This window comes from Rhinopithecus roxellana, chromosome 10, assembly GCF_007565055.1.
Source record: "Rhinopithecus roxellana isolate Shanxi Qingling chromosome 10, ASM756505v1, whole genome shotgun sequence".
Lineage (NCBI taxonomy): Eukaryota > Metazoa > Chordata > Mammalia > Primates > Cercopithecidae > Rhinopithecus > Rhinopithecus roxellana.
In genome coordinates, this window is record NC_044558.1 from 47,909,932 (window position 1) to 47,928,191 (window position 18,260).

At 39.9% G+C, this 18,260-nt stretch overlaps 1 protein-coding gene across 8 annotated transcripts in view; it reads left to right on the forward strand.

Moving 5' to 3' along the window:
• The window catches only part of PPM1H (protein phosphatase, Mg2+/Mn2+ dependent 1H), a 348,124-nt gene that overhangs the window by 89,218 nt on the left and 240,646 nt on the right, over positions 1-18,260 (forward strand). For all 8 annotated transcript variants that reach the window (XM_030939327.1, XM_030939326.1, XM_010381118.2 and 5 more), the window contains exon 2: positions 11,704-11,869. In XM_030939327.1, coding sequence (XP_030795187.1) covers positions 11,704-11,869 — 166 coding nt within the window. The remainder of the gene's footprint in view (positions 1-11,703; positions 11,870-18,260) is intronic.

The window sequence follows — 18,260 nt, forward strand, 5'->3', positions numbered from 1 at the left end:
AAGTGAAACCTTAGCTTCCCCACTTTGGAACACCAACCCCATCCATTTGGAGTGGTGATGACCAGGTGGTTATCCTTAAGCTTTGCCCTGCACTGGAATAAACTAGATGCTGAATCATAATTTCTGAATCTCATTATTTAAGGTTGACAAAGGCCATAGCAAAGTCCTATTGTACTTTCTAGCTTACTTAGGGTAGAGAAATCAGTTTGCCTAAAATGAAACTCAGATTGGTTATTCTGAGATCTCAAGGGCTAAATTAGCATGTTCTTTCCCTTGTAAATTAGGGAGACTTGGATTGTTGACTGAGCTTTGCCCTGGGTCTGGGGACAAAGGTAAAAATATTTGATCAGATAACAACTGGTTTTCAAAGGGCTACTTGATGTATTGTTCAGTCTTTAATCTGGTGACAAACGTTCTCTGCAGGTTAATTAACACAAGGGTAGAGATTTTTCAAAGCAGATTGTTTTCACTTAAAGTACTTCAAAAAAAAAATAAAAGACTGAAGTAGCAAGGGGAAAATTCATTATCACTTTTAATGTACATTTGCAGTAATACTGTGCTTGCCTTGAAAAAAATATATTGAAGTGCTGAAACCATGTGACATGTCACAATTCCTTCTTGTGTTACCTGTGTTTTATTTATAGTCTGTTGTGCAACTAATTGCCAGATTATCATATGTGTGAGCACAGCACATAATGTAAAACCTCAGTTGCTATAAGAAAATATCAGAATGTCTCGCCTAGGACCTTTACCTACATAAATCACCATGCATATGACATTGATGGGGCCAATAAAACGAGGATAAAAACAACACCTTTCTCATGTTTACAGTTAAAAGCATTAAGTATAAAACACTTGTGGGGTTTTTTGTTTGTTTGTTTTTCGTTTCTTTTTTGAGACAGATTCTCGCGACTGTTGCCCAGGCTGGAGTGCAGTGGCGCCATCTCACTGCAACCTCCATCTCCCAGATTGGAGCAATTCTCGTGCCTCAGCCTCCCAAGTAGCTGGGACTACAGGCACGCACCGCCATGCCTGGTTAATTTTAGTATTTTTAGTAGAAACAGGGTTTCGCCATGTTGGTCAGACTAGTCTCAAACTCCTGACCTCAAGCGATCCACCTGCCTCAGTCTCCCAAAGTGCTGAAATTACAAGCGTGAGCCACCGTGCCCAGCCTATGAAACACTTTTAGCATTTCTTTTTTTACAACAGACAGCTACCATATGAGAAAAATACTGTTCATTATCCCCATCTTATGAGAAACTGAGGCACAGGGAAATAACTTGCCAAAAGTCGTGCAGCTACCTACTTGCAGATCCAGGATTCAAACCTAGGGAGTCTGGTTCCAGAGTCTCTCTGCTCTTTAAAGCTATAGGAGACTGCGTCTCGAATTTCTAGCAGAGAAAAACCTGTCTACCTGTCCCTCTCATGTTTCCTGCTCTACTGTATGTTTAGGTGGAGTGGCCTCTTATGTGAAGGTGGATAGCACCTTTCTAAAGATAACTTTCAAGTTAGGGCTTAAAACCTTCCTTATTACATAACAGTCCCCTTCTGTATAACTTTATTTCTCTTGTATTACTTTAAGGTTTAAAAGGAAAATACCAGAGGCCTATATAGTCCAATACTTTCTTTATCCAGCAATAAGGAGAAAGCCTAGGTGGTGTCTGGGATTTTTGAGGATCTGTCAATTAAAAATGTATATGTTTTATATGAAGTTGTTGAGATTAGAATACTTCTGTCTTTTGGTTTCATATTTTATTAGTTTCAGGCTTTTTAAAGTTTGGGTTTTTAAATTACACATTTGAAACTGACTTTCAAAAAAAATTTTTTTTTTGTTTAAATTACACATTTGAAACTGACTTCAAAAAAATTTTTTGTTTAAAAAAAATTCTCACATTGCTGATAGTACTGATATAGCTGGTAAATAAAACAAAATCTGATCTTTAGAAAAGCAGTACTTTGCTTTTTTTTCCTTAATCACCAACAGATGCAAATAGCTATATACAAATGATATTGTTCTAAACCTGCAAAAAGCGTTTTTCTGCTTTATGTTATGCAAAACTTCAACACTTCGATCTTATTTGGATTGGCCTTTATTTTGATTTCACTTGGCTCCAACAGAGCGGCACTGGGGCCTTGTACGGGAGTTGTTCCAGCATCTGACAGAGCACAGACTTCCTTATTTAAATAAGGAAGTTGGACATTGGTGGTATTAATGGTTTTGCCAAGGGGACCCGGAGGATTACTGAAAGGAAATACACAAAGATGACTTTCTGATTTTCATTTTTACTATGTTAAATGTTCATTTCTAAACAACCACTGTGAAGAAGAAAATGCTGATATTTATGTGGGGAAATCTATGAGGCAACATTTTATCTTTTGATCTTTATGCTTGTTTTTTCATTCTCATTTAATCATATTGGTGAGGGGGATAGAAGTTACTGATGGCCTCCAAATGGTAGAGCAAAGTGTATCCACAGCTAATGTTACTAATAATGCCAAAATGCATGTTAAGTTCTACCCCTACCCTGTATCTCTCTCTTTTGCTTCACATACGTATTACGTGTAACCACATGAAATCGTCAGCATTCAACTGTTTTTGATCTGCAAAAACAATTTCAGATAATTCAACCTAATAAGTTCAAGGATCAGCACACATTTTCTGTAAAGACCCAAATAGTAAATAATTTAGGTTTTGTGAGCCAGATAGTCCCTGTTGCAACTACTAATAACTCTGCCATTATAGTATGAAAACCACAAGAGACAATATGTAAATGAGTGAATGTGGCTGTGTTCCAGCAAAACTTTATGGACACTGAAATTTGAATTTTACATAATGTTGACATGAAATATTCTTTTTTTTCCTCCCAACTACTTAAAATATAAAAATCATTCTTAACTTGCAGGCTGTGTAAAAACAGTGTCCAGCTTTGGCCCATGGGCGATAGTTTGCCAGTCACTGTTTAAGTTGAACTTGGCAGCTACTGACTTTGAAATTTCTGGTACCTTGAACTCTCTGTTCATTGACCTAAAACCAATTGCATTATCTCACCCCTCAGAACTCCCCACCACCAAGACTTGTTTCACCTTCTCACCTCCCTTCATTTATCAGTGGCACCTCATTCTGCCATTTTGGAAACATGGGATTCATCCTCTTTTCTCTCTTCTCTATAACCCATGTCCAACAGGTTTTATGGGGCTTCTCGGTTCATTCGCCTCCTCTCTTCCTGTCCACCGAGAGCCATTGTTTGGTTCACAACCTCTTTGTCAGTAGGACTATTGTAAGAGACCCTGAGTTCTTCCTTTGTCAATTGTCTTCTAGAGCCCATCTTCTACTAAGCCACAAGTGTTATTTTTCTAGAGTAACTGTGATCACATCAGTCCCTAGTTTAAACAATCTTAGATTTCTTCCATTGGTTATAAGCTGAACAGAATAAAGCTCCTATAGAATTTTGTGGTCTAGTTCTGATGTAGCTCCCTCACCAAGCCAATACTTAGTTAGGTTACACCCTACACCTCTTTATAAACTTCTCAACACCTTCTGTTTTCACAGGCTGTTCCTCTGCTAGGAGAGCCTTTCCTTACCTTTTCTCTGAGTGTTGATTTCCTTCATTCCATAACACTGAGTTCAGATGCCTCTTCATCTGTGATACTTTCCCCGACTCTTCTTTTGTTGACTTGTCTCCTCTGTGTTCTCAGATCCCTTGCGACATAGGCCTTGAGTATGGCATCAATTCAAGCAAATTGTAGCTTTTGTGAGAAGGGCCAATGGACTAAATGTTTGCATCTCCCATCCCCAATGCATATGTTGAAATCCTCACCCCCAGTGTGATGGTTTTTGGAGGTGGGGCCTTTGTAAATTGATTATGTCATGAGGATGGAGCCCTCATGAATGGGATTAGTGCTTTTAGAAAAGAGGCCCCAAAGAACTGCTTTGTCTCTTCTGCCATGTTAGGTCACAGTGAGAACACAACCATCTATGAACCAGAAAGGGGGTCCTCACCAGACACAAAAACTTGCTGATATCTTGAACTTGGATTTCTCAGCCTCCAAAACTGTGAGAAATTTATAACCCACCCAGTTTATGGTGTGTGTGTGTGTGTCTCCCTCATAGATATAGAGGGAGGGAGGGAGGGAGAGAGAGAGAGAGAGAGACAGAGAGAGAGAGAGAGAGAGAGAGAGAGAGAGAGAGAGAGACAGGGTCTCATTCTGTCATCCAGACTAGAGTACAGTGGTACAATCATAGTTCACTGCAGCCTCCAATTTCTCCTGGGCTCAAGCAATCCTTTCACCTCAGCCTCTCAAGTAGCTGGGACTACAGGCACATGCCACCACATTGGGTGTGTTTGTTTTTTTTTTTTGTAGAAACAGGATCTCACCATGTTGACCAGACTGGTCTCAAACTCCTGGCCTCAAATGATCCTCCTGCTTTGGCCTCCCAAAGTGCTGGGATTACAATCATGAGTGGTATTTTGTGTCAGAAACCCAGAAGGACTAAAACTAACATAAATGACTATAGGCTTTTTGAGAGTAGAGACCATCTCCTTGCCATCTTGACTTATCCCTATTATTATACAATAAATATTTTTAAAATTATTGTAATCAACATATACTATGTATCTCTTTTTTTTTTGATTTACTCATAAAGTCACAGAGATCTTATTGCAAGGTTACAGATTCAAATGCCCATGAGGCCAGGCTGGTCACTTCAATGACAAAAGTGGACAGAGTAAGATCTGAGGTAAATTGGCAAGGACATGTCCTATCTTGTGGAGGGGGCAGCGTCTCCTCAGGTCCAGCTGATTATAGTCACTCAAGAATGTGACATCTGTAGCTGGATGTATTAATTTTCAAAAGAAATTGGAAAAATAAGATTTTAATGTAAATATCCCAATTTTAAAATATTGGCAACTAATTTATGTTTTAATGAACACTTTGTGGACAAAAATTTTAAAATACCAATCTGACTGTGGGCTGAATGTGGCTCTTGAGACTGCAGTTTGCAACCCCTCATTGGTCACTGCTCTTAGCCACAGACAGAGCCTGGGAGCCAGAAGGTCTAAGACAGAAGGACCTCTTCCTAGTCTGTGTTTATTCTGCCTTTACATGCGGCGTCCTCCACAAGATGGCACTTAGACTGCCTGGCCATGCTACCATACAAGTCATGAGATGTTACTTAGCCACCTTCAAAAATGTGAAAGCCAGACATCACAGCAAATTCATTTTATACCATCCTTTCTCCTCCCTGGTCACAGATTGTGAACAGGCTGAGATGATCTCCTGTCCCCCTGCCACCTGGGCCAGGTGAAACCCTCTGGGAGAAGTTGTTATTCTTGATGGATGTTCTGACTGGCCATCCAGCTGGATTTGCTGATGGCTGTTATCAAATGTTTAGGTTCCTGGTCAGAGCTGCGGTTTCTCAGTACCCCAAGAATGAGAGGTTATTACTGCAGCTAGGAATTAAGTTGTCCTTATTTTCCAGCCCATCTGCATGGCCAGTAACCACTTGAGAGGACCACATGAGTGAGACGTTGCCCAAGAGGTAACCTGGAAAAGAGAATTTTCATAATTGATAGCTTTATTTGGTCTTCCATAAGTTATTCATCCTCCCCCCCCCACACACACACACATACACACTGTATTTTACTGTCTACCTCCTAGTTATATATAAATCTCACTTCACCTGATGGCCATCATGAGACACCTCTCCTTAAACATTTGTCAATACTGTCTGCTAACCAGTGTGAACACTTAATGTAAACTTTTTAGCCTAAACTGTCAAGGCCTTGATATTTCCTTGAAAGCAAAGCAAGACAATAACCACAAAACAGGACTCTCTATTTGGCCTTTTTCTGTGGTCCTGAGACCTGTGTTTCTGAGTCCAGGAGCCTGGGGGCCCAGAGCTGATGTGCGTGGGCAGACCTGGGCGGGAATCTGGAAGCAGCCTGTTCAGAACCATGTGGGTACTCGCCTGTGTACAGAGCATGTGGCTTGAGAAGAGGACTCAGAGGAGGTCCCTGTTCTGGGAAGTCTCATTCCTTGTCCCCGTAGGCTCTGGATGTCTGGCCATGTGTTCCTGACGGAGGCAGAGGGATGCTGATGGAAAGGGGGAGGAAGGAGGAGATTCTCCTCTAACTCACATAGCTGGATAACATCCCTGGGTCCTGACAGAAAAGGCAGCTAGCTTTGCGTTTGGTGTATTATTATTAAATAACATATTTTGAGCGCTTACTATATACCAGGCACTCATCAAATTTTTTCATGCTAGAGCATTTAATTCTCACAACTCTTTTCTGATGGGAAGTGACTATTCTTATTTTAGGGGAAAAATGTACCTTGCCCAAGAACACATAGCTAGAGCTAGTAATTAACAGAGACCAAGTTTGAATTAGGTCTCTCTGACCATAGTCCCTGTGTCTGCCTTCTGCACCATGCTGAGTGACTTATGGTGGGGAGAGAGGGGGGTCGGTGTTGAATGACTTTGCCACCTGTGAAGTATTTAGCACCATACGTGCCGCATGGGAAACCGTCAAAAAATGTCTAATCTGTCCTTTGTTGGTTGGCTATCTTCTGTAAATCTGTTGAAAATGGTTCTGGGGCCAGTGGCCTTTGTGACAGGACTCACTACATGCGAATACTTGAGGTACTTACTTTGTGTTTAGTGATAGGGATGCTTTCATCAGGTCAGTGTCCTTGAAGTCAGGTTTATAACAGTCGCATGTAAAAGCAAAACTTTTCTGCTGAAATTGAGGTGGTGATGATTACAAAATAAATTGACTAGAGTATTTCACAAATAGAAGACAAATGAGTGTTCCAAGTGTATCATGGTAACACAGAATGAATTGTTTGCTCTTTTTAAGTAGATTCTGCTATTGTTATGATCTCAGTGCATGTTCATGCCTGAGATTTAGGTTATAATTTCAAGGTGTATCTGATACACATACAGGATTTTTTACTTTCAAGTTTGTAAAGGTCTGTGTTTACCTATTTTTACAAAGGGAAAAATTTTAGGGGTTTTGGTTCAATTGAAGGTAGGCTGGTAGGTTAAAGCAGTACATAAATAAATTTAACTTTGCCACGTGTCTCTCCCAGAGCAGATGTGTCTTGTTGTTCTTCTAAGAATTGAATAAACTGGGTATAAAATTTCCATATTGAGGAGACAGTAGCTCTGCTTCCCCTTTCAACTTATAACATTTTTCCTACTTGAATTTAAACCTAACTTCAAAATTAACCATGTCTTTAATTGTGATGACTAAAACCCCCTTCCCCAGTGCGCGTGCGCGCGCGCGCACACACACACACACACACACACACACACACACACACACACACACACACAATCTTAGTAAGTCATAGAATTTAATCCATGAAGTACAGCTAAGGAACTGAGATTTGCAAAAGTTAAGTAACTTGACCAAACTACTCTGCCAGTCACTAGCTGTGACTTCATTTAAAAAGGGAGTAACAGTGGCAGATACCTTATAGAGTTGACAAGAGGATGAAATGAGCTAATTACTTTCTACAAAATACTAACAGCAGTCTCTGGCTCATACATAGTTCTCAACAAATATGGGATACTGTTATCCACATCTGGGAAGTAGCAGAGTTGATTTCTGTCAGATTCATTCATTCAGTAAACATTTGTTGGGTACCTGCTTTGTGCTGTATTCTAGGGAGATAGTTTTTGTTAAGAACCACCATGACTTATTACCTCCAGTTTAATTTCCAGAAAAATACTTTCCCTCTTTGTAAACTGGAAAATAATGTGACCGAAGGTATGATGATTCATGGTCCACCAGCATTTTTTTAAAGCCTTCAAAATGAGCAAGTATTGTTTAGGCCAACAATGTAGATAGTATAGTCATCTTTCCTGTTGACCTCAAGGTGGCACAGACTTTGTGCCAGAGCATACAGCAAGGGAGTGGTGCCCCTGGTCCACCTGCTTGCTTTTAAGGAAACTGTTGAATCTGTTAACAGCATGGTGCTCCTCAGCTTGCGAAACAAAGTTTTTCTCAATTACTTTTTATAAAATTAAAGATTTTGTTTACATTTAGTAAACAAAGCATTTACCTTTGAAGTGCAAAATAAAATATTTAAGTTGATACTGGTCAAACTTGTTAGAGCCAAATGAGATTGAGAAGAATTAGGCCTTTCTACTAAAGCTGTGTGAAGTAGGGAAGTTGAAATAATATAAAATAGGGAATAAGAGTCGTGGGGTTTTGTTTGTTTTTTTGTTTTTTTGAACAACAACGAAAAAAAACAGTGACTTTAAATTGATATTTAAAATTTAATATTTAAATTAGTATTTTATCATCTGAATGGTAATCAGGTTTCTGACAAAACAGGCTTACAGAGCTGGGACTGCCATCTTCCCATTCGACTGACATTTCTGACTGATACTTCACTAGTGCTATTCATAAGCTACGTTCAACATGAAATGGCAAAGTAAGGGCACCAGTAATTGTTCTTTCACAGCTCTCTGGGTTTGAGTCATTGCAGGACAGACCTCTGAACCAAGCACCAATAAGAATAGATGCACAATAGGAAAATAAAACCCGAGAGCTGAAGCAGAAAGCTCTCAGAACTCAAAAGTGTGTTCACATTTAGCTGTGTGACCTTGCACCATTCACAGTCTTCCAGGTCACTGATTTCTCATATACATGCAATGAAGTTTCTAAGACCTTTTGCTGAAGTTAGGTCAACTTTGGAGTTTAGTAACCACTCAGAGAAAGATGAGAGACAAAGCACGTTAAGGGGACAGGAATTCGTGATTTATGTAATTATAGTAGCTTTGTTGTCTGTTGGAAATGGCAGTGGTGGATGAGTCAGCCTGGCATGTAGCTATTGGAGATCAGCAATGCTTTTTTGGTTCAAAAAACAGAACCAAAAGGAAACAACACCTTTCTACAGCCCAAGATTAGGTGCCAGTGGTCAGAGTGATGCCAAGTTCTGGAAATAGCAGCCAGGATCTTATATGGACGACAGTATGGAGGGATGGTTGTCATGAACAGGTTTTCCCAGCTGAACCTCCACTTGAGCTTTCCCCAGGGAAGGTGCTCATTTGGGACACCACGGTGGTATAACATCACCCAGTAAACAATCCACCCCAAACATGTTGCTTGGGAAGTCACCACCAGTGACTGAGAGGAGACAGGTGGTATTTCGGACCTCCTTCCTCTGGCTGGTTTGGTTTTCTGAGGAGAGATGTAAAAGGCATGTTCCAGATGAATGCATGTTCTGTACTATGAGCTTCAGCAGCAGGCCCCCTAGTGACTTAGCCTGGACAGCATTAGCTTCTCTAGGGACAGGCAGATTTGAGCCACTTTCCTCTTTCCTGGGCCTTTTTCCTAGACTCCTCCAATAGCCAGAGATGCTGGGAAAGAATTCCCCTTCCTCTCAGGCCTGGACCAGACCTTGCCTGATTTGTTTACTCTCCTCTTCCCCACAGTCCAGCTCAGCCTGTCATAGACTGATGTCCCCAGGGCACAATAGGAAGAGGCTGGGTTAGGGGCCAGGATAGGCTCATTCTGAACACCATCTGTGCCACTTCCTGGCTGTGGAGCTTGGGTTAAGTTACTTAGCTCAGGCAGTAAAGGTAGAATTAATCACCATCACACAGGTAGCCTCATTATGTCCTTAAATATTTACATTTTATCCTTAAGCCATATGAAAATGTCTTTCCTTAGAGGAGAGACAGTGAAGGTGGGGCAAGAAAATAGACATTGAATCCTCCCTTTCCCCACTGCTCAGCCCCTGAGAGTGTATGATAAGCACCCGAGGCCAATTTGACTTCAGATCAGCAAGGATGCCCACCTCCTTACACAAGCCCCAGGACAACAATTGTCAAACTTTGTAAGCAACAGTCTACTTAAAGACAAATCTCGGGAAACACTGTAATATGTGAAATGAGTAAACATAGGCTTTTGTTTATAAAAATATTATTAAGTTGAAATTCATAGTAAACCTGATAGGACCAGTGAAGCAATTTTGATTAATACAGAAATTTGAAATTGAGGAAATAGATGACTGATAAGATCTTTTTGTTAGAACTTTCAGATGAGTAATTGCAAATAGTAATTAAAAAAATAATTCTCCTTCCAATCAATGATATGGTCAATTGAAAAGATAGATGGCTTAATATGCTAAAGCCGCCCAGAAAATGTCAACTTGCATTTATTTGATCACACGTACAGATGCGAATGAGCTTTTAAATTATTGCATTTTTTAAAAATGTGTATACATTTTAAAAATAAAGAAAATGTTAAAGTGTCTGAAACACCTCCATAGAGTTCCCGAGTTTGGCAGAAGTGTGCTTGAAACACGCTCGCTTAGATCTTGTGGCACTCAAATCTCAATTTGCTTTCCATTTCCTATTTGGTTGTGGCATGTGTGTGTTGGCTTATGGAAATTGATACCGTTTTTAGTACTAAAAGCTATTTGATGTAAGAACTGTTGAAATTTGAATAAGGTCAGGAGTCTGGGAGAGAGTATTGTATCAATGTCATTTTCTCAGTTTTGATATTGCACTGTCTTATATAAGATGTTACCATTTGGGGAATTTGTCAAAAGATACATGGGACACTGTACATTTTTGCAATTTACTCTAAGCCTATAATTATTGTAGAATGAAAAGGTTTTTAAAAAGTCATTTGAAAATAATGATTTTAACTGTTAAGAGGCTGTGCAACTCAATTAATAGAGCAGTGTACACACCACACTTATAGAGGGAATTTTTATTTAGCTTACCTTAAAAAGAAAAAACAAACACCTTTTCTTTCCTTGCTACTGAGTTCCATAAACTCCACACTCACTGTGTCAGGACTGTGACACTGTTGAAGCTTTAGAAAGGAAACGCAGCCAGTGGCAGATCAAGGAGAAGTCTTTAAGGAAATCTGTTTTAGCTGCTGCTTAATTACTTAAGAAGACAGCGGTGCGGAAACCCAAGAATTGAGTCTATAGTCACCTGATAGAGAAAAAGGTGCATGAATGATGCAGCATGTTTTCCTGAAGCATTTCTATGCTTAAAACATTTAGTAATTCAAGCAAAGCAGTGTCAACGTGCCTTGTTATTATGTGTCTTGGAGTCCAAATCAGAGTGCCTATTGCCCAGTGTGATGAGTATTATTCTACATGAAAAAAGACAAAGTTAAAATAGTTTTAAAAGAGTAAACCTTTGATTCCTTTGCTTGCCTTTGTGTAAAACAAAAATGGGTATGGCAGTAGTAAAATATGGTTCTCTGTTCTCTTGGATTTTTACGACATGCTGTAAATTACTGCCATGTACCTTGATAAGATTGATGGTGCTTTTGCTGTTTATCACTTGGAGAAGTGAAACAGAATTCCCTGAGCCAGATTATCTGTCTTCATTGTAATTGCCGAAACATTTGGGCTCCTTAACCTGAAAGAGTGATTGCCTCATGTGTTTTGACTAAAATGGATTAGTGTAGTTGATCACATCTATCAGACACCTGCCGGTGAACAGGTCTCAAAACAACTTCTTTAGTAAATATTTTAGTGTGTGCTAACATAATGCCATTAAAAGAATTTCATTTATTTGGAACATAAAATACCAAGACCATAATGTTCTTTGCATTAAGCAGGGCTGTAGTTCTGGGCCAGTTGTAGAGACTGTCTTGGCTGACCCTTGACAAGGGACTGTGCCCTCAGCTTTATCCATCTGACCAGCTTTTCCGGCTTCTTCTCCAGGGTTATCAATGCCGGGAAGAGTACACACAATGAAGACCAAGCTAGCTGTGAGGTGCTCACTGTGAAGAAGAAGGCAGGGGCTATGACCTCAACCCCAAACAGGAACTCATCCAAGAGACGGTCCTCCCTTCCCAATGGGGAAGGGCTGCAGCTGAAGGAGAACTCGGTAAGACCTTTCTTGATCCTTGATTTTCAGGTGAGAGGAATGGCACACACTTTGGTCCCGATGGAAGACATTAGGGCTTCACCTAAGTCTGGAATGGAAGTGAGAAAGCAGTGTCCCCAGAGTTAGTGGGGTAGCGGGCCTGTAGTCACGGCATCACACATACCAAGCTGAAGGCGACACACATATGACCAGCTTGTGGTTAGGTTTTTAACACAAAGTAAATGAAATACCCGCACCATATGTATCTAGCTCTTGTTGTAATAATTTATATATATAATTTGTATATACAATTTATATATAAATAATATATATAATTATATATAAATATATTTAGATATATAATTATAATAAATAATATATAATATAAATAATTATATATAATTAAATAAATAATATATATAATATAATTATATATATAATTAGATATAAATAATATATATAATATAATATATATATTATATAAATAATATAATAATATAATTATATATATAATTATATATAAATAATAGATATAATATAATTATATGTAATTATATATAAATATATATATAATTTATATATAAATTATATATTAATATAACATATATAATTTATATATAAATATATATATTGATATAATATAATATATGTAATTTACATATAAATTTATATATAAATATAATGTTTGATGGTTTCAGAGGAGCCACTTCTAGGTCTTTGTAAGGAAATAGTCCAAAAGCCTCTCATGAGAGATGGAAGTAACTCTGGCTGTTGCTTTGAGCCCTGCCATGACTCTGCCCCTTTCTCCTCCTTGCTTGCCCATGATAGTTGTCCATTTGCAGCCTGTGGCTGATGTTCTTCCAAATAAATATCTATTTCAATTGGCCCAAAACTCTTGCAGCCCATGGGTTGGCCTTGCAGACTGAACAATGTTGAAAAACCACAAAATATTTCTCCTGTCTCCAGTTTCTGGAGAACAAAGCAGACATATCCTCAGAAAGCTCTGAAGAAGCTCTCAGCAAAGGACGGGGAGTCATCGACACTCTGTCAGCAGATGATGTGCTTTATAGAGAGATGTTTCCTGGGAAAATCAGGAGACACAGAATGGACTGACCTACACGTAACTATTCATTCTGATTGTCTTGAGGATATTTTTGTGTAAAAATTTTCATAGGATTTGAAAAGATCTAGGAATCTTTTCTTAGTTTTAGAAATCATATCTCATTGCAGCTGGGCGTGGTGGCTCACGCCTGTAACCCCAGCACTTTGGGAGGCCGAGGCAGGTGGATCATGAGGTCAGGAGATCGAGACCACCCTGGCTAACACGGTGAAACCCCTTCTCTACTAAAACTACAAAAAACTAGCCGGGCGTGGTGGCGGGCGCCTGTAATCCCAGTTACTCTGGAGGCTGAGGCTGAAGAATGGCGTGAAACCAGGAGGCGGAGCTTGCAGTGAGCCAAGATCGGGCCACTGCACTCCGGCCTGGGTGACAGAGCGAGACTTTGTCTCAAAAAAAAAAAAGTAATAGTGTCTCATTGCATCTATGCTCAGGGAATAATAAGTATTGATTTATTTTGTTAGTACTAGTTTAATTTAAAGTTGACTTATGGGGATTTATCAACTGTACATATTTTCTAGGTTGAAGGAAGGCCTTTTCCAAACCAGAGCTGAGGACCCAGATGGGCAGTATAGAATGGTGATGGTTAAGTGCACAGGCCCTGAAGTGAGATGACTGTGCAGTCTACCACTTTAGCTACTTAATTTTGGGATGGTTATTCTTTGAGCCTCAGTTTTGTCTACTCTAAAAAGGAATAACAGGCTGGGTGCGGTGGCTCACGCCAGTAATCCCACCACTTTGGGAGGCCAAGGCGGGCAGATCACTAGATCAGGAGATCGAGACCATCCTGGCTAACACGATTAAACCCCGTCTCTACTAAAAATACAAAAAATTACCCGGGCGTGGTGGCGGGCGCCTGTAGTCCCAGCTACTCGGGAGGCTGAGGTGGGAGAATGTCGTGAACCCGAGAGGTGGAGCTTGCAGTGAGCCGAGATGGCGCCACTGCACTCTAGCCTGGGTGACAGAGTGAGACTCCGTCTCAAAAAAATTAAATAAATAAATAAAATAAAAAGGAGTAACAGCAGTAACTACCAAATGGTAGAAGGAGGCTGGTTGGAAATGTGAACTGCAGTAATCCATGAAAAATGTTGAGCAAATGTCTTAATAAATCTATAATAAGCGTCAGTGATTATCCTGAGGTCAGTTCCACTTCGGTTATTCTCTATGACTGAACTTTCTATGTTTCTTCACTTGTGAATTGGAGATTACATAATTCCTTTCATACCTGCTTGACAGGATTGTTTTGAGGATTGTTATTATGGGAAAGGGCTCGGAAAGTGTAAGGTGTTCATGATCATTCAATATGGGCACCAGTGACTTAGTGTTGCTCTTCTGATATTTTCCCCCTGCCCCTGGGATATAAGTGATCTCTATAAAAATCGGTCAGTGTTGACATTTGGCCCAAGGCCAGTTGGTGATGGTATTTTTCCTTTTTACTAAGTTCCTTCTAGAAATGGAGCTGGGGTGACTTTTTAACTTCTTGTTCTTAAGAACAGTGAAACCGGTGCGTAAGCACTTTAGGATGGATCTGTAACCCTCCCCTGTGGTGGTTCCCAATCTTTGTGGGGTCCGTCCTCTAAGAGCAAGGGGCCAGCAGAGTAGAGACACCCTGGTGCTCCATTTCCGGCTCCAACCGTGGCCCCCTTCACTTCTATCTGCTTTACCTATTAGGCTTCCTACTGAGTTTAAGACGAGTTGAGCTGCTTTTTCTTTTTTAAAATTGTTAAATTTTTAATTGGTAAAATGTACATAACATAAAATTTACCAATTTTAGGCATATAGTTCAGTGGCATTATGTATATTCATATATTTGTACATCCATCACCATCATCATCTCCAGAACTTTTTCAGGTTCTCAAACTGAAACTCAGTATTCATTAAACACTAACTCTCCATTCTTTCCTCTCTTGGTGTCCACCAGTCTATTTCCTGTCTTTCTGAGTTGACCACTGCAGGTACCTCACACAAGTAGAATCATACAATATTTGTCCTTTTGTGCCTGGCTTATTTCACTTAGCATAATGTTCTCAAGGTTTTACCCATGTTGTAATGTGAGCCAGAATTTTTTACCTTTCAGCTATTCTGAATAATGCTGTTGTGAACATAGGTGAACAAATATCTCTGAGTCCCTGCTTTCAATTCTTTTGGCTATATATCTAGAGGAGGATTTGATGAATCATGTGATAATTCTGTTTAATTTTTTGAGGAACTACCACAGTTTTTCACGGTGGCTGCTCCATTTTACATTCCTACCAACAATGGAGAGGGGTTCCTATTTCTCCATGTCTTCACCGGCACTTGTTTTCTGTTGTTGTTGTTTTTTTTTAATTGTAATCATTCTAATGGGTGTGAGGTGATATTTCACTGTGGTTTTGGTTTCCATTTCCCTGATGATTAGTGATGTTGAGCATTTTTTCATTGTGTATTGGCCTTTGTATATGTTCTTCAGAGAAATGTCTGTTCAAGTCCTTTGCCCATTTTAAAAATTGGGTTGTCTGTTTTGTTGTTGCTTTTGTTCTGCTTTTTAAAAACTTGAAAACCATTACCTAGTGTGGAAGATAAATCATGGAGCAACTGCTGTGTACTGAGAACTGGATGCTGGAGATTTGGCAGGGAATGAAATAGACAAAATCCCTACTTAGGGGGAGCTTCCATTCATAGCGGGAGACAAAATATAGTGTGCCAGATTATAGACACTATGGAGATACAAAACAAAGTGGGGAACACAGAAAATAGGAAGTCTGAGGGGGCTGGGGTAAAGAAGGCATCACTGAAAAGGTGACATTTGGGCAAAGATCTGAAATTGCAGCTATTTGAAGGAGGTACATTTATCATTCTGGAAAATTGAAAGACCCCAAGGTGGGAGCCGGCCCTATATTCTCAAGGTTTAGGAAGGAGGTCTGTGTGATTGGAGCAGAAATATTGTAAAGCCTGGATTTCAGGAAATGTTGTCAGAAAAGTCATAGGAGTGGAGTGAGCCAGTCGGGAAGGACATTGAAGGTCACTGTCAAGACTTTGGCTTCCACTTCTATAATTCACTAGCAGAGGACCCTGGACACACTAGTTGAAAGTGGCCAGTGATTTTTCCCATCTAGAAGACATCCCCTTAGTGGTAAAACTCAAATATAGTAGCACTTAGGAAAGGATGGTGAGCGTATAGGGCTTAGGGCAAGAAAACATCTGCAGAGACAAGTAAAGCAGATTGTACCCACCCTTCCTGTTCCTTCACCCAGTGAACATATTGAACCCTGAATCTGCATGCTGAGATTTGAGATAAGGAGACAAAACACAACATAGTTCCCATCTTCCTAGTGCTAAGTCAAGTGGGGAGAGTCATTGGCAGTGGTACTACAATGGAGTGAGTTTTCAGAGACAGACGAAAAGCCCAGGTTGTAGGAAAGTCTGACTCAGATTGGTCATTGGTCATGATGATTTGGGGAACAATCAAGGAGAAGGGGATGGGTAAGGTTAGGAAACTCTTCCTTGAGAAACTGACATTTGAACTGGGATCTTGGAAAGTGAATAGGAGTGAAGCAAGCAAACAAGAGAAACGGGGATTTCTTGTAGAAGGAACATGTACAGGCAAAGACAGATTGACATGAGAGCACATGACGTATGTCTTCCAGTGTTTTGGAAAATATGTGGTCTCTTGGAGGGTTGGCAAGACAGGAAGTGTAAGCAGGCATCACAAGGGTCATCATATACCATAATAAGCTGGGATTTTTACCAAATTATTTTAGACAAGGGCAAGATGACTCAAGACAGTGATGGCAGTGGGAAGGCTGACTTGGGAAGGCCAGGAATTCAAACCTAGAGGCTGGGAGGCTAGTTAGGAGGCTCATGCAGAAATATGGGTGAGAGATAATAACAGCTTAAAATAAGGCACTGATCAGTGCAAGGGACAGGCTCAGAAGAGATTAAGTGAGATATACAGTTGAGGTGATCAGATGACCAACTGCTTGGAACAGGGGGAAGATGAAGATACCAGGCTCAGCCACTAGGTGCTGGTCATTGAAAAGTGAACCATTGGATGATAAGGGGATGGGCAGAGATGATGACCTGAGTTTTGAGTGTACTGATTCTGATTCTACCTTTCCAGGTGAAAATGTTTTGTAGGAAATTAGAAATAAGGGTTTGGAGCTCATGCACAAGCCTAGAGAGGCTTAGATTTAAGGAGTTACAAGATTGAAAATTATAGTTGAAGCCATAGAAGTGGCTTAGGTGACACAGAAGGTATAAAAGTGTGTAATAGAAACATGATCACAGTGGGGTTCTAGAAGCTCCAAGAAGAGAGGGGTACTATGAAGAGGGAAGGTATCTGGCGTGGGCCACACAGTGATAAGAAAGATAAGGATGGGAAAAGTGGACATATAATGTTATAAGCAAAAAATGGAACAACAGGATAAATAATATCTACAAACAGAGTTGACAGGCATGAAGGCTGGCAAACCGAAGATGCATGGACTCCCTCTGGAATACATATGGTTAATTTCTCCCTCCTTTCTTGACCTCTTTTGTCCCCTGTAAATTTAGTAAAGTCAAAATATGTGTTTTCAAAAGACTTCTTTCATGTATAATATACCTTCACCTTCCTTGGAGATTAAAGAAAACCTAAAATTTTTAATAAAATAACATGAAATTTACCATGGAAAACATTATTATAGGGATTTCTTATTTGTTAGAAACATCGGTGATGTACAGAGGATTTCAATAGAAGTATGACTTTATATTTGATGACCTTTCTTATATTGAGTGGCAATATGGTAGCTGGGTAGCAACAAGATGACCTTTTCTTTTTTTGAGATGAAGTCTCACTCTGTCGCCCAGGCTGGAGTGCAGTGGCATAATCCCAGCTCACTGCAACCTTTGCCTCCCAGGTTCAAGCTCTTCTCTTGCCTCAGCCTCCTGAGTAGCTGAGATTACAGGCAAGCACCACGATGCCCAGCTAATTTTTGTATTTTTAGTGGAGACGGAGTTTCGCTATGTTGGCCAGGCTGGTCTTGAACTTCTGACCTCAGGTGATCTGCCCACCTCAGGCTCCTGAAGTGTTGGGAGTACAGATGTGAGCCACTGCACCCAGTGAGATGGCCTTTTCTACTACAGATTATTATGAATTGGTGTAAAGATTTTAAGACAACCCTTAGCCATCCCAAATGCCAATTCATAAAGAATTATTTTATCCTGTTATACACATAATCTTTCAGCCTCCCATTTTAAAGCAAACCATAAAAACTTTTTTTTTTTTTGGTAGAGAAAATAATGTAACTGTTTTCTGCCTCTCTTGGCTTCCATGAG